The sequence below is a fragment of the Lineus longissimus genome, chromosome 7 (assembly GCF_910592395.1).
Source record: "Lineus longissimus chromosome 7, tnLinLong1.2, whole genome shotgun sequence".
NCBI lineage: Eukaryota > Metazoa > Nemertea > Pilidiophora > Heteronemertea > Lineidae > Lineus > Lineus longissimus.
This window is the reverse complement of record NC_088314.1, coordinates 17793201-17816731: the sequence shown is the minus strand read 5'-3', so window position 1 is coordinate 17816731 and position 23531 is coordinate 17793201. Positions and strand designations below refer to the sequence as shown.

General features: G+C 40.9%; 2 protein-coding genes across 3 annotated transcripts; one reads left to right on the top strand and one right to left on the bottom strand.

Moving 5' to 3' along the window:
- Nucleotides 1-1164: 1164 nt before the first annotated feature.
- On the bottom strand, nucleotides 1165-13864 carry LOC135491523 (uncharacterized). The gene is made up of 5 exons (XM_064777474.1): nucleotides 13161-13864; nucleotides 10721-12557; nucleotides 9943-10110; nucleotides 9372-9480; nucleotides 1165-8682 (listed from the first exon to the last, which is right to left on the bottom strand). The coding sequence occupies exons 1-5, from the start codon at nucleotides 13615-13617 to the stop codon at nucleotides 6763-6765; spliced, it is 4491 nt and encodes a 1496-aa protein (XP_064633544.1). The 5' UTR covers nucleotides 13618-13864; the 3' UTR covers nucleotides 1165-6762.
- Nucleotides 13865-14026: 162 nt separating this feature from the next.
- Nucleotides 14027-22108, top strand: LOC135491524 (protein SET-like). Of its 2 annotated transcripts, none has more exons than XM_064777476.1 (7): nucleotides 14027-14408; nucleotides 15149-15220; nucleotides 15775-15892; nucleotides 16639-16805; nucleotides 17057-17225; nucleotides 17591-17650; nucleotides 18252-22108. In XM_064777476.1, the coding sequence occupies exons 1-7, from the start codon at nucleotides 14139-14141 to the stop codon at nucleotides 18272-18274; spliced, it is 879 nt and encodes a 292-aa protein (XP_064633546.1). In that variant the 5' UTR covers nucleotides 14027-14138; the 3' UTR covers nucleotides 18275-22108. The 2 variants fall into 2 exon arrangements, with proteins under 2 accessions (XP_064633546.1, XP_064633545.1); XM_064777475.1 differs by having other exon boundaries at nucleotides 16621-16805.
- Nucleotides 22109-23531: the final 1423 nt, after the last annotated feature.

Below are 23531 nucleotides of genomic sequence, written 5' to 3'. Positions count from 1 at the left end.
CACATCCACCATCCTCAAACATGAAACAAGTTAAAATATCAGCGGACTACACTCCAGACACAGTGGACTGACCTCATTCCTCACTGAGACCCAATAACGATGACGCAATGGACTGCCCAGGGACTCTATAGCGAACAGGTCAAATATACTTTCCCCTGATAAGTCCAAAGCTGGTTACTCAGCAATGTTGGACATGTGAATCTAGTCTGCAGAGGCCGACCGAATGAGCTGACATAGAGCGACGGGCCAGGCTGGTCTAATGTGCATCTGGACATTCTTTTCACTATTGAGCCCAGGCCTCATCAGAGCCTACCACCCGGCCTGCTATTAGTCTTGGCTACAATCCTGTCAGATGCTGTAGCAGTTTGGCCTAAAGACATTGCTAAACATAAGGCCCTATTTCAACGAACCTCAGAGTCACCCTCTAGTCAACCAACCACGGTAGCCAGGTAATGTCAAGTCATGACAGTTGTAGGTCAACGGAGACAATGTCACATCCACCTAGCACAATGGGGACAATGTCACATCCACCATCCACAAACATTCAACAAGTTAAAATATCACCGGACTACTCTGAACATAGTGGACCGACCTCATTCCTCACCATCAGGAGACCAAATTAGGATGACACAATGGACTGCCCAGGGATCGAGTCTACAGCGAACTTTCCCTAATGATTCCGTCTGTTGCATGTCATATAGGAAGATTCTGCAAAAGAACATCTTATGCTTGGTATTTCAACACAGCCACATGGCTTGTGACCTTGGGAAAGTCACTTCAGTTCCATTGCCATGTCCTTTGATCGTTAGATCATTTGATATGACATCAGATAAACGTGGGACCACCAGGAAATCACTTGCGTTTCACAACCATGTCCTTTGGTTGTAACGTTTAGCCGAGATTCTTTTTTGGCATCTTGACCCTCAATGTATTGACATTGCTCAACTTCCAGGCAATGTACGTCACTATGTGGACACTATAGAGGCAATACTGCTGGAAGTGTAGTAGTTCATGGTAGCCAAGGCGCCAATGCGAAGCGAAGTCTTTTGTCCTTATTTAAACAGACAAATCTGACGAACTTAACTGTTAAACCAAGCTGAGAATATTTTTATACAAAACCTAAAAAATTCTATAAAATAAGCTGAGAATATTTTTATACAAATGTGCATTTATTTGTAATAGTTTGAAATTGAAGAACATCTACAAGAACAATAGCTCATATTTACAGTATTTATACAGAACAATGCCATACACAGGTAAATCTGGTGTAGAAATATAGGGAGGATTGGAGTTATACTGTGACCAAAATTGTGAAACAAACTGGGAATATGACTAAAGGCCAAGAATCCATATGCCCTTCTACCCAATCAAGCCAGTGTGACACCATTTTTACCCATAACAATCATGATCACACACTTTCAGCAACTGCTCTGTTCCCGTCACAAACCTTCGTACTGCATTAAGTTAATATGTTTTGCACACTGTGACAATTTTGTGCACAGTGCACACGGGGTCATCGGAAATTTCCAAAGACAGTGCAAAATGGTGCCAACTGAACAGAGTCAATCAAATCCTTGAAAAAACCAGAGTCAGTTGTATCCCCCTCCCCTCGCACGCGTTACGCAAGCTTGGTTGTTATTGCCGAGTGTTGGCCTGAAGTTCAGGAAGAATCAATCATTGCGAGACAGTCAACAGCAACTTATTCGCAGACGAAGCTGTCATTAACAACCACATTTGCGGGCGAGGCTGCCCTCAGCAATGACATTTGCGGGCGAGGCTGTCATCACCAACCACATTTGCAGGCAAGACTGTCATCAGCAACCACACTTGCAGGGGAGGCTGTCATCAGCAACCACACTTGCAGGGGAGGCTGTTATCAGCAACCACACTTGCAGGGGAGGCTGTCATCAGCAACCACACTTGCAGGGGAGGCTGTTATCACCAACCACACTTGCAGGGGAGGCTGTTATCACCAACCACACTTGCAGGGGAGGCTGTCATCACCAACCACACTTGCAGGGGAGGCTGTTATCACCAACCACACTTGCAGGGGAGGCTGTTATCACCAACCACACTTGCAGGGGAGGCTGTTATCACCAACCACACTTGCAGGGGAGGCTGTCGTCAGCAACCACACTTGCAGGGGAGGCTGTCATCACCAACCACACTTGCAGGGGAGGCTGTCATCAGCAACCACATTTATGGGTGAGGCCCCCATCAGCTACCACATTCGCAGGGGAGGCTGTCATCAACAACCACATTTGCAGCGCAGGAACTTTGTTAAGAGACCATTGGATGCGTGCGGATTTTTGCAATGCACACAAGAGAAGTCGGGTCCACAGTCTACACCAGTTCCCAAGGTAGAAAGGCATATTGATTAGTTTTTTGTCTATGAATAACCATTGGAGAAATTTCCAAAGAAAATGTGTTTCCTCACAGTTCAAGACTCGAAATATTGTCTCAAAGTTGCCTCCTTTTTTAGATAGCATACCCAGCAGTGCAGCGGCCAAAATTGTTAAGGAGTTGAGGAATCAGCTTCTGTTGAAAATGACGTCATTCCACAGAACCTGCCATAATGCGGCAAATATTGTGGAACTTCACTTCAAATGTAAGAACTTCATTTCATATGTAGGATTAGAATTATCAACAGATTGCACAAATTCACAAGAATTGACACCAACTAAAACAATAGATGTACATCAATCAGTTCGTCAGGATGCAAAGAAATGTAAAGTATCGTAGTCTGCCTCCAGACCTGATAAATTAAGTCTGACAGTCCACCAGTGTTTTGCCACTCAGAAGTAGAACAGCACAAACCAGTCTGAACTGACGGAATTCCTCAGGTGCAGGGTGACCAGAAAATGCAACCCATCAAAATATTGATCATTTAGCTTTCAAGTCTGGATTTTATTCACATGATCACAACTCAATCATTGTATTACTTTCACACCAAGCTTCAAGCCTAGGATCTGGAGCTGAAACCTACGTGAAGATGAATTTCATCGACAATTCTTATGGGTTGCACTTCTTTGGGTCACCCTGTACAACCGGTATCTAAATACCTTCCCACAATCATCTGCGATTGTGAACAAAAGCAAACAGCACAACTGTAATATTCCACAAACCATCAAAAACATTGATAGGCAAATCAACAATCAGTGAAGACAATAAAGATGGCATTACTATTAGAAGGCCATGGACCATCACTTGGCAAATATTCTAAAACACCTGGGTTACAGTGCTTCATTTTCATAATAGATTATGTAATAGCCTCGTTTTGGTGAGAAAACCATAACCTCTTTGGTCGATATCAAATGTGCCAAGGGTAGATTCTCTGTGAATTATGCCTAAAATAAATCAAATTATTGAGGTTTTTTCGAACAGAAATTAAAGAGAAACCTTAATGTCGGTGTTGGTTTCTCACCAAACACCTCAAGGGTGGAACTTTCACTTGCCAAAAACTTTGGCTGTTGCATGAGCTTTGGAATACATTTTAACTCCACCCTTGCGGTGCTTGGTGTGACATCCAATCGGTATCAGCTGAGGTTTTCGGCGTGTTTAGTGAAACAACCAGTGCCCTTATTTTGGTATCAATTCCTTAAACGGCAAATGGCGTCAAACTGTAGTGGCACACAACTAGTGCTCACTGGAATAGGACTTTCGGGCAGCACTATCATAGGTGTGGGCAGGATTTCCAAATGGGACATCGTTTTCACAAAATATTTGAAAATGCTTTTCAGCTGAAGGATAATTCTCTGTCAATTTAACAGTTACATGTAGGGGCCCGAGTTTTGTTTGATTCTGCGCGAATTTTACTCCTCATACAAGCGTAAATATGTACAGAGAAATGAGAGATTCCTATTGGGGGCAACTTTGTGTATCTAAATCTGCCATGCCTGGTGACTTGATGGAAAATGTTGTTCAATTCAACAACAATTCAACTTTAAAAGTAAGTTTCCCCAAGCAAGATAAAGTGGTTTTTACCTTGTGGCATAAGACCCATAACTTCGGAAAATAAATAACGGTATATCAAGATAAATGCACTACTTCACACGGGGACAATTCTACTATATAATCATCAATCAAGCACATTTTTACATCGGTACTCAAACCGAAACACTCCATGTGCTTTTCCAGTTTTTTCGTCAATTAAGATTTTTGGAAACTCTCAAAATATATATTCGGTCCTATTATCAACAGTATACAATGTACATTATGGTAAAATTCAGATTAATAATTTTAGATAGACACATCAGATACATGATAAGAACATTTTGTACATGATTGAAGGAGAAATATTCTGTACAGTTCTCATAGTCATATAAGTATGATAAACATGGAGTAAATACTCCATGATATCTAACAATGCCAAATCTTCATGCTGAAGATCTCTTTAAGACTTTGCAGTTCAGACTTAAGTCAATTAATCTATCATCATTTGTTGCAGGACATTCCTTTGTGGGGTCAAAAATATGACTGTAAACCATAAAAGGGTTTTAATTTTTTACAAACAAATGAACTGTCAAAGGCACATCTAAAAGGTGGAAAAAATTCAACTGTAATGCATAAAATATTATTAAATTTTGGCGGCCGTCATGATAGTTATCTTACTGTCGATCCAAAATGAGAAAATTTGCAACCTTTAAATGGGTACGTTGTTTATATTTACTCAAGTGGCTCAGGAAGAAATATGCAGTTATACACAAATACTGTTGTGCAGTTATGCATGTAAATTTGCGGTAACTCATTATCTATAGTACATGTATTTGTAAATTTATATTCAGGACGTATTTATGCAATTTGAAATTTTTCGAATCCAATTACAAATTTCAAATTTTTAATGAACAGCATAGACCTTTAACAGTTAAACTCGTGAGTTTTTGGTTTACGGTAAGCACAGCCCAAAACAATGCAAAAAGTACGTTTCAACTTATGTTTTAAAGTGAAAATGATATGTCATCAAAAGTTATATAATCAACCAGTAGATACATCTTACTTCGTATGTACATGTAGATTACCCTCTAACATAAAACTACAAGAAATTCACACAAGAAAATACCACAAACAAAACCGTTCCTTTCATGAAATAAACGTATAAAACTTAGCACAAAATAAACATTTCATTACACTGTACGCAGACTGGCAGTTAAAGGCAACAGAAATTTCTAATATCTTAATTATGGTTCCCTGTCCAGAGCAAGTTCACAAACTGAATTTGTCCATAAATTGATTAGTTTCAATACATGTACATGTACAACACATTTTAACGTCACAATGCAAGGAGAATGGACAATTTATGGGTCATAAAAACTCAGGATTATTCAATCAAGAATGTGACATAACTTATTGTGTGTCTGTCCAGGCATATCATCAATAATAATAATAATAATCTCACAGATTTATAGAGCTCCTCAGTAATGGAACTGTTAAAGCGCTGTGGGATATCAAATTATTACCCCGGTCTCCACAGAAATCAATCAGGGGTTTCAAGGAGCAACCAGAAGGCGCTCACTTGAAAGCGACCAGTCGGGGAACCAAGCAGTGACTCGGCCGGGAGTCGAACCCACGACCTCCTGATCATGAGGCCGACTCTCTTCCACTGCACTACCGCTGCCCCTATGAAAATACTTTATTCTCGGTATCAAGGATCCGGATGACATCTCATTGTGCTACCAAACGGGGCATCAAACATAAGACTATGGATGAGAAAATGATGACATTACGCAAGTGCAACTCGGCCCATGCACAAATAAAATCAATGCAGCGCTTACAATGGGAAAGTGGAAATCAATCTGCTGGGAGATGCAGAGTGGGATACCTTTTCAGGGCTCATACGAAACGTCCTGCCCGACAGCATTCGAGGTCAACAGCAGAAAAAGAACTTGATCGTTGATAAAGATGTAATTCTTCCCCTGTATGTCCTTTCATGAGTGTTTTTTAAACGTTTGTGTTGCTTGCAAGGCAAAGCTATTTGTCCTGTCAAGACAAACAGGCCCCGAAATGGTACTTGACCAGTAGCTCCATCTACAGGGATTCATAAAAAAAACTTCGTCCCCTTGAAACATCATCATTACGCCGACCACCGCGTACATGTCATCCGATGTGGTGGCTACGATGCATCTTAAGTACTTAAGTACTTAAGTCTTAAGTCACCAGAATGACATCTTTTCATCGATTACTCTCACAATCTACATGAAGGCCAACACACAAGCCATACAACCCATTGCATAATGTTTATAACATGAAATCTCAACACATAACATGTGATTAACAATACTTAAAACCCAACAAGAAACAATATTACTGTACATCAGTCGGTCCACTCTAATTAAATTCAGCTGTGTATAGAAGGGTCTTAAAACTGACAAACGCACACATGAACACGCGCACACAGATGTAGGAAACATTCCTAGTTCATCAGAGATTTCATAATTTGACAACATGAGCCAGTCCAGGACCATGGGCGGCGCCACCCAATTGCTCAAGCTCTTTTTCAAACAAAAGTCATAAAATACAATGAAAAAATATCAACCATACAATTGCAATTTGTATCAACCATAATTCAGTAAGCCCTAGCATAAAAGGGCCCAGAGAATCTTATAAATGTTATAGCCAGATGTATGGATGGATGATTTTTCTTTAATAATTTACACAATATTTCTCAATGGCACCTTGCTTGTCCCCAAATTTGGCACTTTTTGAAAGCAGTTTCGAACTCATCGTCCTCGGCCCTTGCATTCGCAGAACGTGGCGCATCTAAAGTCATGAAGTATCCATAGGCACTTCGATCACATCCTGCTGCCCTTGTTGTGACCCTTCATCAGGGATTCCCGAAGTACCCAAGGCCGACTTGTCCATCCCAACAGGCTCATTTTCAGCACTACTCAACACTGTATTCTGCTCCTCAATGCTTTCATCTCCATTACCTTCTTCGTTCCAACCCACTGTTCCTTCAGTGTCTGTGACTATTGTCTCCACTTTCTCTTCACCCATCTGTCCCCCCACAAACACTACATGTGCCTCTTTTATTTCCACTGCGGAGTCGGTGACCTCTTCAATGACCCGGAGCTCGGATGGTGGGTTTTCTAACTCTTTCTTGACCTCCACTAGTGTGTCCTTTACCTTGAATTCTACTGGTAAGTTACCGGTCCTTTCTATGACCTTGACATCAGTTAACTGGTCCTCAATCTCTTCCTTGGCCTTGACCTCTGAAGGCGTTTTGGTTTCTTCCATGACCTTGACCTCGGTGAGTGAGTTCGCAATCTTTTCCTTGTTGTCGACCTCAGCTAGCTTATCCTCAACCTTGACCTCTGATAATGATTCAGGGATCGCTTCTTTGACCCTGACCTCTGCTAAGTGGTTCGCCATCTCTTCTTTGAATGTGTCAGCGACTGTTGTGTCCTTGACCCTGAACTCTGCCTGAGGGTCCTTGACATCTTCTTTGACCTTGACCTCTGACAGTGGCTTCTGGCTCACTGGGGTGGCTTCTTTAACCCTGACCGCTGCTAGTTGGATCTCTTCTTCGACTTTGACTACCACTATTGTGTCCTTGACATCTTCTTTGACCTTGACCTCTGACAGTGGTTTCTGGCTCCCTGGGATGTCCCTGACCTCAGCCCGAGGGTTCTTGAACTCATCCTTGGCCATAGATGTATCCTTAACGTTGACATCTGAAATTTGTCCTTTGACCTTCTCTGTCAACATTGTCTGAATGACCTTGACATCTTCCTCTGTTGTTTCCACAACGAAAGTTGCTTTCACCTTCTCTGTACTCGATAACAGTCTCATCTCTCCTGACACCGTTTTATCCTGAACCTCGGGCTGCTTGACCTCTGGCTGAGTGATCTTGGCCTTGACCTGCATGCTCATCACCTCGACCTCTGGCCTAGTGGCCTTCTTAACAGCATCGACTTTGGCCTTGACCTCTAAATGAGTACTCTTCACCTTGATCTCTGGGTGTGAACTCTTTAGTTTGACCCCTGGATGTGAACTCTTTGTCTTGACCTCTGGGTGTGAACTCTTTGTCTTGACCTCTGAGTGTGAGCTCTTTGTCTTGACCTCTGGGTATGAACTCTTTGGCTTCACCTCTTGGTGTGAACTCTTTGTCTTGACCTCCAGGTGTGTACCCTTCGTCTTGACCTCAGACTGCAAACTCTTTGTCTTGACCTCAGATTGCAAACTCTTTGTCTTGACCTCTTGGTGTGAACCCTTAGTCTTGGCCACTGGGTGTGAGCTCTTTGTCCTAACCTCTGGGTGTGCATTCTTTGACCTAACCTCTGGCTGTGCACTCTTTGACTTTATGTCTGTTGGTGTGCTCCTTACTTTGACCTCTGGCTGTGCGACATTTGCCTTGACCTCTGGCTTTAGGGCATGGATATCACCTTTGGGTTTGACCTCTACAGATTTCTCCTTGACCTTAACATGTGTGACCTTAACCTCTTCCTTGGTATCCTTCACCCCATCGGAACTCGACTCCTCATCTTCTCGATTGAGAAGCTCTGGGTGATAACGTTTTAACCGAACATGCCACGCAATACTCGTTACTGCTGAGACTGTCTTGAATTGGTGGACCACATTTCGTGGGATGAAGTAGATGTCATTGTCACAAAGCTGTATACGAGCATAGCGGATGCCCTCCCTCCTCAACTGGTTCAGCTTTGCATCTTCAAGCCAAGTCACACACTGAAACAAGCAAGAAGAAAATAATGAATGGGCCATCGGATCTGTGACAAATTTTAAGGAGGATTTACTCCCCAAGACTATTCCTCCTCCATGGTACATGTAATAAGCAGTTTTGTTGCCACTACATTAAGGTTGATAGTTGGGTTTATTGGCCAAGTAACTTTGTCTTCGACCAGGGAGAGAAGTCCATCGCAAGCTACTGTCCACTTGGAAAGTGGCTTGGGACTTTTACTTTCCCTTGCACGTGCGCCGGCTGCAAGGAACCTTACTGGTGCCGAACAAAAGCTGTTTTCGAACAACCAGGCCCTGAAGACATTGGTTGTCTGAGCAAACAATGAGAGGGTGGAGCTATAAGGGAGCCGAAAGCGAGAAGCCTTGCCATGTTTTAGGGCAAAATGGCAACTACACCTGAGAAGTTTTAGTGAGACAACCAATACTGGCGGTGAGGCAGCAAATTCTATTCTAAAACGCCCTTGATTATTAACTTAACACTGAAATGTTGTCTTCACGGCATATTGGTTGGGACACCACAACAACTACTGCTACAGCAAAAACAGGTGCCGAATAAAATATTTAGAAAATGATACTCCATTGTAACCAAGGTGTTTCACATAGGATGTGGCTTTAGAAATTTTGATCTGCTCCTCAACGAGCTCCTTGATGCTTGTGACATAATTGGCAATGCTTACCTGGGAAGCAGGGGGCTCATGAAGATCAAGCTGAAGTTTGTCGACGACAGACAGGAAGTCTCCAGGATGGAAGCAGATGACATCTTTCGTAATCCGGTCACCCGACTCTCTGCAATATAACATAATCAATTTGTCACTTGATGCATTTTAAATGCACTTTTTCCACAAGTATGCACAATATTTTGTGAGGTGATCGATTACTACTACAGTCGACCTCAAAAGAAAATTCCATTGTCCTTTTGGGTCGCTTTGTGAAAACTTCGGGGCTGATTTCTTCATAGTTCAGTAATTCTTTGATCAAATTCCGGACACAATTTCTAGGTCAGAGATTTGCAAATCAAGTTCTTTCTCAAGTTCATCGCAGCTCTTTGACCATTTTGGAAAGGTCATGACACTATTGACAGGGCTTGATTTTTCAACTGATATGTTTAAATGCAACTTGGTACATTAAAAGATATATCAGTACATGAATAATAAATAACCTGAAAATATTTCATCAAAACTCATCCAGAAATCAAATGAAGGACTGTGAAGAGCCACGAATCACTAAAAAGAAGGAAATATCACTCACGGTTGTCCGCAATTAATCGCTTTGAGAACACCAACGGCAGCAGTGGTAGAACGGTCAAATCCATGACCGACGTGATCAGCGTGCGCTTTCGTACGATCTTCAACCAGCGTCTCCCGTCGTTCAGACGATCGGGGCAAATAGTGGAGATTCTTCAACTCGTTCACGCCACTGAAACAGAATTTCAAAACTAGATAAAAATTTGCCAATTGGTGCATTCTGATTTATTTCTAACTTCATGCTTGCCTCTCAGACCCATGGCGTTCCAACAACTCTTTCAAAGCACGTTGTATTTGTACAAGAAAATGGCTAAGCTACTTTGGGGGTGCAAGCTGCGACAATTAACCACAGGCAAAACTTAAAAGGTTGTTTGCTTGATGTACATGTACCCCCCCCCCCCCCCCACCACCCATCAAAAGACACCCTCTGCTCATTTTGAGTCGGCAAGGAATAAAAATGCCACATTTACATGAACTTAACTCCCGTCATTTTTTTAAATATCTCTACATGTACATACAAGACCTTTAGCAATGAGCCATGTTGAGAAGTTGGAAAGGCCCTACAAACCCACTGAATGTCCGTGTAAAATTCACATCATAGTCGTCCAGTTGATGTCTGCATACCGATGTCCATAGAGTACTTTCAGTTAAATCATTTTAAGCCAAGAACAGACTAGGTAAACAGGAAGACAATAAGTTGGGTAGCATTCTAATGGGCCGGGTGTTTGTGCAATAAAACAATTACATTCAACAATTTTTGCTGAGCCTCCAATAACACTCACCGTTTCCTCCTGGCAGGTGACTTGGGCATGTCCGCAGTGGGCACCATTTGTTCCCCAGGCCTCGCCCACAGGATAGGACCATCGTTGCTGTCATTCCTTTCCATGTCGTCCAAAGCAGATAACTCGCCCCAAGGCATCGTACGCTTCAGGAACGAATTCTCCTCCAGCATATCCAAAAAGCGTGGGAAGTAGTTCCCCACCTCCTCGTGCACTTTTCCAACCATGCTGACCTGTAGCAGGGGACCGTGCCGGAACGTACCCTTGTCATAGGTCTTGAACAAACTATCTTGATATTTCAGAATAGTCGTGGTCTCAATTTCAGTTTTACCCAACACTTCCTGCTTGACGACAAGATTCGGATAGGTATCCGCAAGATAGTCGATGAAATCCGGCATGTAACGGACAGCTCCGTGAACAATGCCCATAACAAACTGCGAGACTCCCTCTTGAGATTCATTGAACAAAGCCTCGAGGAATTCGTCGGTGAATTTTTTCAAATCCTCCGAATTAAGTTTTGCAAGTTCTGAATCAAACGCGTGCAAAACACTTGCACCGCCATTAACCGATTTTTCAGCATACATAAGATCTTTATAACCCGAACTGACATTGTGCGAGATTGTCCGTGGGAATAACATCGAACTGCCTGAGATTTTGACACTATCATGAACCACTGAACTGCCGTTGTGGTCTTGAGTTGATATGGTCGATGAGCCTGAGATTTTATGCATGGTTTTCTTATCATGATGTTTCGATGGAGTCCGATCCCCCTTTTTATCACTCTGATGCGAGTGACTTGGTTTACGATCGCCATGTTTTGAAGGTGTCCGTTCAACATTCTTATCAATTACTTTAGAAGGCGTGCTGCCGTGTTTGGATGGTGTTATTGCATGTTTTGAACTAGAAATACCACCATGTTTTGAAGGTGTACTTCCATGTTTAGACGGCGTGCCACTTCTCGATACAGAAGAAACGACATCATGCTTTGATGAAACTTTCTCTTTTGGATGCGAATCACCATTTTTGGATGAAGCAACACCAAGTTTTGCTGGCGAACTGACACCATGCTTTGAAACATGCTGCACTGCTTTATCACTACCGGAATGTTTTAACGACGAAGTTGAATGCTTTCGATCATTATGACTCGGCTTAGACGGAGTTCGGTCATCTTTTTTCTCTTTTATATGAGATGACGAATGCTTCACAACATGTTTCGAAGGAGTCCTTTCACCGTTTTTATCAACTTTGGATGGAGTGTGGACTTTTTTATCAGAATTACTTGACGACACTGAATCACCGTCCCCAACATGTTTAACCCTTTTTGCATTTTCTACACGATCAGCACTGTGCTCCCGCTTTACACCACCCGAGTGTGATGAATATCCTTTCCCATTATCACAAGCTTTTATCGATTTTGGCTGCACGTCCCTTCTCAGAACCTCCTTCTTTACAATAACCTCACTGTCGTCTTTACCGATTACGAAGTCCAATTTCTTCGTAGCAGTAGCTAGATTTGGTTGAGGCATACCCTGCATGGTGATTTTCAGTTTCTCAAAGACATTTGTCTTATCCACTGGCCGCGACTTCTGTTCCGAACCAGGCGGCGATGTTTTCTTTATACTATTAAGTAACATGTTACTTGGTGGTTCCTCCACAACTTTCTTGATATTTTCTTTTGATGAATTTTTCTCGGATGTGACAGGACCAACTGCCATCTTGTCCTTGTGGTGATGGCTGTGCTTGTGGTGATGATGATGATGCCGATGTTTATCTCTGTCACGTTTGTGGTCCTTTTCCTTGTCGCGGTGCTTCCTCTTCTTGTCTTTATCATGGCCTCCATCTAAAGAAAAAAAAATTACATTGTATACCACAAAATTTTTGAGGGTGTTTTATTTTTGCTAATTTCAACATTGCATAAATAACATAGCTTTGCAATAATAAGAATCACAACTTATTTATTTATTCTTTGAAAAACTAAGAAATTTTGAAATCTGCCAAAATACAAGTTTTGAGTTTTCTGATTTTTCCCTGTGATTTTATACCAGGCCAGTATCTACCAAGTTCTCTAAGTTAGCATAGCATACTGGCTTGGGCTATTTAGCATGGAACCCATGGCAATTATGCTAAATAGCAAAAGCCAGCACAACGCAGAAGAAGAAAGGCAAGGACATGTTAGTGAAAATGCATATCCAATTGATGGTCAAAGGTTCAGGTGTCTGGGTGATTTATATCGTTAAACCCATTTTTGAATGAAAGGTGTATTTTACCGACAAAATCCAGAAAAAAGTTACCGGTAAATACACTGGCTGAAGACAAAGATACATGGGCTCGGTATGACTCTGATGCAGGCTAATCTGAGTCAGTGTTGTCTGTTAATCTTTTACATGTAGCTTGCTGGCGGTGCGTAATCTAAGTCGTACATTGGGTGACTAACTGACTATACCTGTTGTATCCATCGGTAGCGATGTTCCTTGTCCTTGACAAAGTGGATTTTGAGCCGTTCCGTTCAACAGGTTTACAGTTATTGAAGGGACCATCTGCTTCGGGACCTTCAACTTCAGTGGCTTCACTTTAGGAGGGGAAGTCGTCATCTGAGATTCGGGTTCATTTAAAACTGGTACTTTGGTTGAAAAACGTTCCCTGCCTCCGCCTTCGTAGTCATCAAGGTAGCCAGAGCTTGAAAGTCGCCGATAATCGTGTTGAATACGTCTTCTCTTGCCAGATTCAGGACTGATACATAATATGTCAGTTTTATCATCAGATGACAGAGTCGGAAGTGAAACCACAACTGTGGGTTTTGAAGGAGATTTTTCAGTGGGTATAGATACTGTTTGTAAGTTTTCAGGACAGCTGTCAACGTGATCCCGATCGCCGGTGGCCGAGTTGGAATCAACATGCATGCTGCTAGTGCTATCATGATCATGTTGTTTGTTTTGAAAATGCACGTGAATGTTCTGTAGTTCTTGCACATGATTCGTTTCTATTGATTTTTCTAGGTTATCAGCGGGTGGGACACCAATGACAGTTTTGTCAGAGTCATCAGGGATATCAACACCATCATGTCCATGGCTTTGAACCTTGTCACGATTGAGAATTTCAAAAATATTTTGATTTGTTTCCCCGATTACGGGTTCTTTCGATTCCTCGTCCGCCATGTTGAATTTGATACTGAAATTCCCGGATGAAAATTGAAGCCGAAGGCCATTTTGTTAAACGGACGTTGATTCGTCAATTTGGAAAAACTGGGTCAAGGTCATTTGGTTCGTCCAATCAGTAAGGAGGTTCTATTTTGCTTCGGGTCACTTTGTCATGCTCTTTCGCGCTTCTCCATTTTGCATGTCGGCGAAGTTGTAGTGTGCGATTTAGTGTGTATTGCCTTTGTTTAGCTTACTTTCTAGGCATTTTCGATTTCAAAGTAGACATGGCTACAGATACCGGTACACCGAAGAAAATGCGCAAGTTAGATGGGTCTGAGGGTGATGACAGCGCAGAATTCGGTCAAGATTTTGATGCCGAAACACAAAAGACTTTGGAAGAAATTGATCATTGTCAAAATGAAATTGATTCCCTCAACGAACAAGCCAGTGAAGAAATCCTGAGGGTTGAACAGAAATACAACAAGTTACGAAAACCACACTTTGAACAGCGTAATGAGTTCATCAAAGAGATACCTAAATTCTGGTACACTGCTGTATCCTTTGTACTACTGTTTACAGTAGTGGTCATAAGTAACATGCCTCTATGTGCAGATCTTTTTGATACTGATATTGTATTATTTGATCAATCAGACTTAAGTGGAGTACAGTGCAGCACTCGACATTGTTTTCTGCACTCCAGTCTCCAGTCTTTCAGTGCGATAGAGGAATATGGGATTGTCATAATATCTATAATACATAATAGGCCTATGCCCCTCTATCCTATCCTTCCCAGCCAGTGTGAATTGTGGACCAAATTTTTACAATAAACAACAATCATACTTGAGCACCTCTAGTATCTATTCAAACAAAACATTCCACGCTCTTCACAAAGGTTGTGCGCTGCGAACAGCTTTATCAGTTTTGCACACAGCACCTTGTTCAGGCCATTTCGGAAATTTCCGAAGAAGAGGTGAAATGGCACTAATTAAACGTAATTGATGCAGCAAGTGAACTTTGTGAAGGAGACAACTCGTCAACTAGGCCAAAGGCCAAGTAATTAGTGAATTTTTTTATCGAAGTGGTATTTATAAAAGCATTTAAAAATTAAGAAAAAGTCGAGTAGCAATAATATTAAAATTTATTATTATTATCAATTATATCAAAAGACACTATGACTAAGATTCCTTTTATAGAGAATCTGGAAAAAATTTATTTAAATAAGAGTTTCACCATTATGATTTAATATACTGTAGTTCAAAAATTTATTGATAATTTCCTTGACTTGTGTGTCCAGTTTATGAACCATCCACAGATATCGGCCATATTAGACGAAGAGGAAGAAAGTCTGTTACATCATCTCTACCAGGTATTTAGAAATGACGAATCTGAAAGCAATGAATTCACTTATTCTGATGAGTGGTGGCTGATAGGAAAGCCTGCGTTGTGCATTCAGAGAAGCCACAGCCGTAGACGTGCGACTCTTCAAACATTTCTTATCCTCAGAGGGAGAGTTGTAAATGTCTTGAGCATATGGCTTGAGGGCTTTTGATCTCAAAGAGTCCAAGTAGGCCATGCTCCAAATCCCAAAGGGACATTAGTTTTGAATTGATGAAAACATTCGCTGGCAAAGTAAAAATGCTGTTATTGTGAATGTCAAAGTAAAGTGCTTACTTCTCATAAAATGGAAGTTTGCAAAAAAATTTGCCCCTGAACCTGGTGTTGACATAAAGAAACCACACTTGGCCAAAAATCTCTTATCAATTGCACTCGGCTGAAGAGGTAAGTTAAGTTCACCAATTGCCTCTGAGGCAGTACAAGGAAAACAGGTCTGGCCACCTGGGAGTCAATAGATGAACTAAAAATTACTGCTCTAACATTGTTGCATTTGATATTGACAAGTTTCTTAATTCTCCCATACAGGTTGAAGTAGAAGAGTTCGAAGACATCAAGTCTGGCTACCGGATAAAGTTCCACTTCAGCGGTAACCCTTACTTTGAAAATGAGGTGTTGTGTAAAGAATTTCAGCTTGGCACATCTGGTAAGCATAGGTTTGTTTTAGTTTGGCCTGACATGTAATGAGTTAGCAATAGCATTTTTCACCATCTGATTTACTTGTAGGCAAAACACATTACTGTATTTTATGTAGGCCATATGAAATAAATGTTCAGGTTCTAGTAGAACCTTTCTATTCAGGACGCCCTTGGGTCTGACGATGCTGTCCTCGACCGTCCTGATTACAAAGGTCCTCGACCATTTGAAGACAAGGCTGTGCTTCAGAAGTTGTTTGTTTCATTTATGTGTAGCGTGAAGTGCACTGTTAATGTCAATAGAATTCACAAATGAATACCGTACTCAAAAAAGTTTTTATGAAATGGTGGTGGCTTTTTGACTTGTTTGTTTACAGGACCTACTGAGGGCAGTGGAGACTGGCTTTGTATGTTGAAAGTTGATTCTTAGTTTTCACACCATTAAAAAACTGTTGGTTACATTGTTGAAACATGCGTTTTTGTTAACCCTTGTTCGTTTCTTTGGTATGTCATATTCAACTTAATACTCTGCGTCAAATCATAACCTTCCACCTCATTTTGCACTTCTTTTCTTGTCTAACTCAAATAGACTAAAGCTTTGTGTTACTAGTATTGTTTGGCAAAAAAAATCTGAAAAAGTTGTATACAATGTAGGTGTATTGATGACATCCTCGCCCTCTAAACTGTGCATGCACATTGTCCTTATACCGATATTCACAGAAATAAAACTAGTCTATAGATGATCATTTCATTGTAGGGGACCCAGCCTCTCAGTCGTATCCCATCCAATGGAAGAAGGGCATGGACCTGACCAAGAAGGCCCAGGAGGCCGCCCTCGGCCAGAAGAGGAAGATGAGTGCCAACAGGTCGTTCTTCACGTGGTATTTAGACAATACAGATCCTTCAGCCGATGATATCGCAGAGGTATGGATGATGAACATTCATTATCAGGCTTTAAGTGGCAACAAAATAAGAGTTAGAGGAGTGTGTTTTCTGAGGTTTCAAATTTTCTTCTTGTTCTGTGATATTGGCCAAGCTCTCAATTCGGTAACAGTTTATAGTGCTCATAAAACCATGGAACTCTCTGGCTGATTTGAGACCACTTGTTACTCCCAAAGCATTGGGTCCGTTGAATTGAAACCGTAACTTGAATTTGAACATGATTTCTTGCACAGGTGATCAAGGATGACATGTGGCCCAACCCCATCCAGTACTTTCTCAACCACGGCATCGAAATCGGCGAGAATGGCATGGACAGTGATGAGGACGATGAAGATCTTGATGAATCCGTTGTTGTCGTGGGTGAAGATGATGACGACGATGAAGATGAGGAGGACGAAGATGGTATGTTCAGTGACATTGTCGTCTGCTCAACAGGGTTGTGCAGTTAATTAAGATGCAGAGGGTGCAGATTGTGTGGCCATACCAGATTTCTGTTTTTAGAGATCTGGATGAGAAAAAATGTTTTGTTAAGTTGTTTAAAAGAAAAAGTAGCTGAATTTGCTCTTCAGAAAGCAGAAAGCAAATTTATGACGTCCAAAAAGTTTCATTCAAAACCAGTGTTGCAGAAATTAAGTTGTTTGGAGGTCTGATATCGTAAGTGCTCGGCTACAAGTGAAGATAAATACTGATATCAAGCTAAACATAAAATTTATACCTATTGTTGTTCTTCTGAGTTTATGTCCAGTTTCAAATGTGCTATTTTCCAGATGAAGACGATGTTGTTGTAGAGGGCGAGGATGATGATGACGAGGATGACGATGCTGAAGGTAACATTTTACTTCTTCGTCATATCATTCGATTTTCTTTTTATGGAGCCCTGCACTACAGAACCAGGCCTATGTCTCTGATAAACCTGGCTATCATCTCTGGTTCCTCCCTTGATCCCCAGAGCTTTGTCTCCATTGATGCACCGTGTGGCCATGTGGCCAGTCGCTCGGTGTCCCAGGGTGGGAGTTCTGGAGCACGTGTTCTGGTCACTGATCTGATGTGTTGCCCTGGCACCTTCCGGACTCAGCCATGTCATCCTCTTGAGGTGGACCTTTAGACTGTAGTGGCCTGTCCGAAGACGAAAAATGGTAGATGCCTCTTTTCTGTCCATGTCTAGGAGGGCTTTAGTTGAAATTCTCACAGTTTTTCGTCTACAGTCTATTAGATGCCTTTTGTAAGGCATTTGCTGCCTTGAATTTCGAGCCCTGCTGAATAGATTGAAATTTGATTTTGTATTTCCACTGCAACCTGGGAACAAACAGCATGTAAAGAGACCCCAGTCATGCATATTTTCGCCTTGGTCTCGGCAAAAGATTGAATGCAGAAGAAAATCGATATTTTCTAATCTCAATATTTAATGCGTATGTATTTTAATTTCAGGGGACGAAAAGGGCGCAGCATAATTTCTTCATGTGTACAAATAATTCATCACCCAATGTTTTGTACATATATACCAATGGACCTTTCTTGTTACGACGTGCGCTAGTGAGGAAGGTGTAGATGTCAATGGTCATGACCTGACGCCATCTGTGGAATGGAATGAAAACAAGGATTCTGGGCGGGGAATTCCAGAACGTCTATTCCATTGCCTGAGGATTCAACGTCTGTCTGCTGCAGCTCATGAAAAATGACACTCCGTCGTCTGGCTGTAAATAGATCGAAAAACAAAACAATTCATGGCCTCGGACAAAAAATCCGATATCATTTTTGAATCTATTCCATGAATACTTTGTATTGTAAGTGTTGAAATGTTTTCGTTCGTGGTAGCCTCGTAGTTTTAACTTAGCCCTCCTGTCCTAAACCAGAAGGTTTAGAAATAGAAAAAGATTTTCACATAAAAACTTTGAAAATCAATCAAGGTGCCTTTCTGTGAGACTTGCGTACCTTGGCTATAGAAAGTTCCTCTTGAAAACCTCGAATTGGGTGCCTTTTCAAAGCTAGTTTAATCGATTTCATTGAATATAAAATTTGAGCACTAATGATCTGCAATTCTAGACTTTGCACATAGCAGGTTAGGTTAATCCCCCTAATCTGTCACTAACGGGTCCCAATTAGTTGTGGTCGGATTACCAGTGTCCAACTTCGTCAGTCCAATTTCCAGTTTGTTGAATTCCGATTGCATTTGTAAATAGCCGAATGTTAGGTATTTCAGCACAGTTACAATGTACAGTTGTAATGTAATATTGGTCACGGCGTTTGATTGTTTTCAATGTTATTGTTAACCCTCTGCTACCACAGGGGTTTGACAGTTTATAGTACTCCTGACCCAAATCCAGGAAATATTTGCTGGCCTGGATCCCAGATTGGCTTGGGAAAGATTTCAAGCTGGCAATATCCCATCCTATGGACAAGGCTGTCCCAGTATATCCTGGATGTGTTGGCGAGGTTTAGGCTGCGACAGTCTTAAAAATACTGGGGTATTTATGAATTTAAATTTTACCAGATATCATCCCGCTTCAGAATACCATCTCTCCGTCAACTGACGGCACATAAAAAATAATACCATGATTAGCATTTCACGTTTTCTTGCATTTAGTAATCACTTCATTTTGAACTATGCTGTTTCTTTTAGAAACTTTTTAAAGATCATGTGCTGTTCTAACAATGAAAGTTTATGATCGGGTGATTTTGCCTGGGAGTCTTTTTCTAAAAGGTATTTTTCAGTGATTATTATTAAAGCTGGCCAATGGAATTATCAAGGGCATTATCACCAAGCTGTCAGTTGCCCAGTTGCCTTCTCCTCTACAGTAGTTTCTGCCATTAAAATTGCACATCCTGTCAGTACTCGAGTGAGCCCTCCATGCAGCCATTATCCCTGTGCAGAGCGTTGCATTGACAATGCACTGCCTGTAGCGGAGAACTAATATGCACTCTGAGGCGTGAAAAGTTTCGTGTGATAGGAGTTGTGCATGCTAAAATAATGTTTTTTGGGTATGGTCAGTAATTTACAACCCAAAACATGTTGAATTTAAAGCGAATGACTATTTTAAGGTGCAGGGCTACGCAAGGATTGATCTATTTTTTGTAGTCTTGGGAACAAGAAACTGCAGTAATGAAGTTATTTTGTGGAAAAGGTGATTAATAGAACATTTTTACGGGATTTCTTGTTTTTGAAAGCTCAACGATGCATGTAACGATAATGTGTACAGTGAGATGGATAGAGAACTATAAGGCCCATGATATCTGATGAGTTGCACATGTGTTAATTGACTGCTTACAGTGTACATGTACATGTATGTATGCCAGCTGAGACTGCCAATCTGGAGAGCGACATATTTTGGGTGTAATTATGTAGTCGTTTGTACTGTACAGAGTAGACGTATAATGCATTTAGTCCTTGTTCAGCTGTATAAATGTGTACATTCCTCACGGAGAACATGCAAAACTATTTTCAGCAGGCCTGCGCATTCAGAAATGTCCGTTAAACGTGGTTTGCCAGGTTTGAACGGTAAGATTTCCTGAATGTGCAACAAATGCTTGGTTGTCAATGTGTGTATAATGTTGAATTTTTTTTCAGTCTTGCAACCAATTTTCTACAAATCTATTTTGTTTCAGTCTTTAATATCAGACAACGTAGTCGGCCTGTTTTTGTGTGTTTTTTAGTGCAATGCATCAAATGAATCAAATTAAAATAACTGCTTCAGCATTTTCCGATTTTTCGAATTCGAATTTCAATGAATTTATGAGAATGACATGAATGTTCATTATCTGTTAACTCTTTCACTACCAAGCACGTACGTATACATGTATGTGTTACAACGCTTGCTTGCCTAACACATACATAAGGTACCCTGTGCCCTAGTTCTAATACTATCCGATAGATTTTGAGTGTAGAGGTCTTTTGGAGCAGCCGTTTATGATGCAGATTGACGAAGACAAATATTGCCATGTTTGTGTTTAGGTCAGCTGCCTTTCAGGTTTGTGGAAAAAAAACACAAAAAAGTGATGATAGCCAGAATTTCACGGAAAAAAGCTGGAAAAACCCTCTGCAAACTTTGAAATTGAACATAAAGTCTGAAATATTAATAAACAAGATAAAACAATTGGGTTATAACAGCGCTCTCTGTAAGCTTTTTCAAAGTATTTGAAAGGACATCAGTAGGCATTTCTGGATCTGGTAGTGAAAGACTAGAGTTCAGATAGAAATTAATGTTTGTTACCTTGCCTTATAGAAAACACGGAGGACCAAATCATTTCATGCATTTGAATTTATCTTGAAATCGACGTGCTTGCTTTGTAATTAGACATGGACTGTTTTTTTCAGGTTTCTGAGCAAATTTCTGAAATAATCATGCCGAAAATTTAATCTGCACGTGGCCTGATTTTTCTGTCTTTAAAATTTTCCTTGCTTCGTGTCTGTATGTTAACCATGTACTAATTTCTCCAAGACCAGAAATGATGCGGGCAAGTTCACAAAAAAAAACTCAAGTAAAAATACTAATATCTATTTTCAGGTTCGGTCTACGTGGACATGCATGATGATATATCTAAGAGTTTTATACTGGTAGCATTGTATAGCTGTTTTGTAATTGTTGGTAGCTAAATGTTTTTGTAATGAAATTCATGCCTGCTCTCATCATTTCTTGACATTGCAATGTTTTGATTTTGCCTTTTTTCCTGCTCGTAACTCTAATAAAAAAAGTCATTAATCTCTGGTGGGGGATGACTTCTCAAACTCATAAGCTTCTTAGCTTGCGAGCATTTTGGCAGTATACAGTAAAATCATTTATGTTTTCTTGGAGTCAGTTAAGATCTTGTGCAAAATAGATGAAATTAAAGGATTTTGGAAAATTTAACACTATCAGTATCAATGTTGTTGTCAAATGTACCTGGTATCATTATTGAAAAAAATTAAATTAATATTGAAAAATGATCAAAGTGAATTGGTTTAAGTAGGTTATTGAATGGCCTAAAATCCCAATTTGAAATGCAGGATATGTATTAGCAGTCTAAGATGGGTAAGGTAATGATCTCATGGGTATTTCTACCTTAACCGGGTTGTCAGTTTCATTCTCATAAACTAACCAGACTGGCTTCATTTCATTTCTAAACTTGACCCATTGTTGATGAGTTTCTTCAACAATCTCTTGAGTTCTCTCAAAATTCCCAATGAACCTACATGTATTCTCCTGAGGCTAGAGAAAATGGTTTCAGTGTCACTGATATGAATGTATACTTTTGTTCGCTTTGTAATATCTTATAGTCGACAGTTTTAATAAAATCTCGTCAAAATCCAACCAGTTCCAGACTTACTATTTCCGATAATAGCCAAGCTGTGCATGATAATATGATATGTAGGTTTGCCAAGTTTGTATTCTTGGTCTGATATGGAATATCTACATCCTGTCTTGCACTCTCCAAACTGTCCCTGTTACTGATTTTGCGTTTAGTTCGCCAATAAATGATTTTCGACAGCAGCTGGGATTAGTATGATTGTAGAATTAAGGGTTTTACACTCGTAACCATTTGCTAAGGCAGGCATCTTGTGCCGACATTGGACACCAATAATGAACATCTGAATGGTCGAAACTATGCCGAGATAGATAAGATGTACCGTTGTCACATTAAAAGTCATAGTCATATCGGGACAGTTTGGACCGAAGACTTCTCTTGTGTCGGAGCTCCCATTGCCTGGTCTCATTGTAACATTCTAGGTCATATTCAGACCGAAGACATCTCCAGTTTTGAAGCTGAGTTAGTAGCCCAAAGTGTCACATTCTAAGTCATTTCAGGACAGTTCAGACCGAAGACATCTCCAGTTTTGAAGCTGAGTTAGTAGCCCAAAGTGTCACATTCTAAGTCATTTCAGGACAGTTCAGACTGAAGACTTCTCCAGTTTTGAAGCCGAGTTAGTAGCCCAAGTGTCACATTCTAAGTCATTTCAGGACAGTTCAGACTGAAGACTTCTCCAGTTTTGAAGCTGAGTTAGTAGCCCAAGTGTCACATTCTAAGTCATTTCAGGACAGTTCAGACTGAAGACTTCTCCAGTTTTGAAGCTGAGTTAGCAGCCCCAGTGTCACATTCTAAGTCATTTTAGGACAGTTCAGACCGAAGACTTCTCCGGTTTTGAAGCTGAGTTAGTAGCCCAAGTGTCACATTCTAAGTCATTTCAGGACAGTTCAGACTGAAGACTTCTCCAGTTTTGAAGCTGAGTTAGTAGCCCAAGTGTCACATTCTAAGTCATTTCAGGACAGTTCAGACTGAAGACTTCTCCAGTTTTGAAGCTGAGTTAGTAGCCCAAGTGTCACATTCTAAGTCATTTCAGGACAGTTCAGACTGAAGACTTCTCCAGTTTTGAAGCTGAGTTAGTAGCCCAAGTGTCACATTCTAAGTCATTTCAGGACAGTTCAGACCGAAGACTTCTCCAGTTTTGAAGCTGAGTTAGTAGCCCCAGTGTCACATTCTAAGTCATTTCAGGCCAGTTCAGACCGAAGACTTCTTCAGTTTTGAAGCTGAGTTAGTAGCCCCAGTGTCACATTCTAAGTCATTTCAGGACAGTTCAGACCGAAGACTTCTCCAGTTTTGAAGCTGAGTTAGTAGCCCCAGTGTCACATTCTAAGTCATTTCAGGCCAGTTCAGACCGAAGACTTCTCCAGTTTTGAAGCTGAGTTAGTAGCCCCAGTGTCACATTCTAAGTCATTTCAGGACAGTTCAGACTGA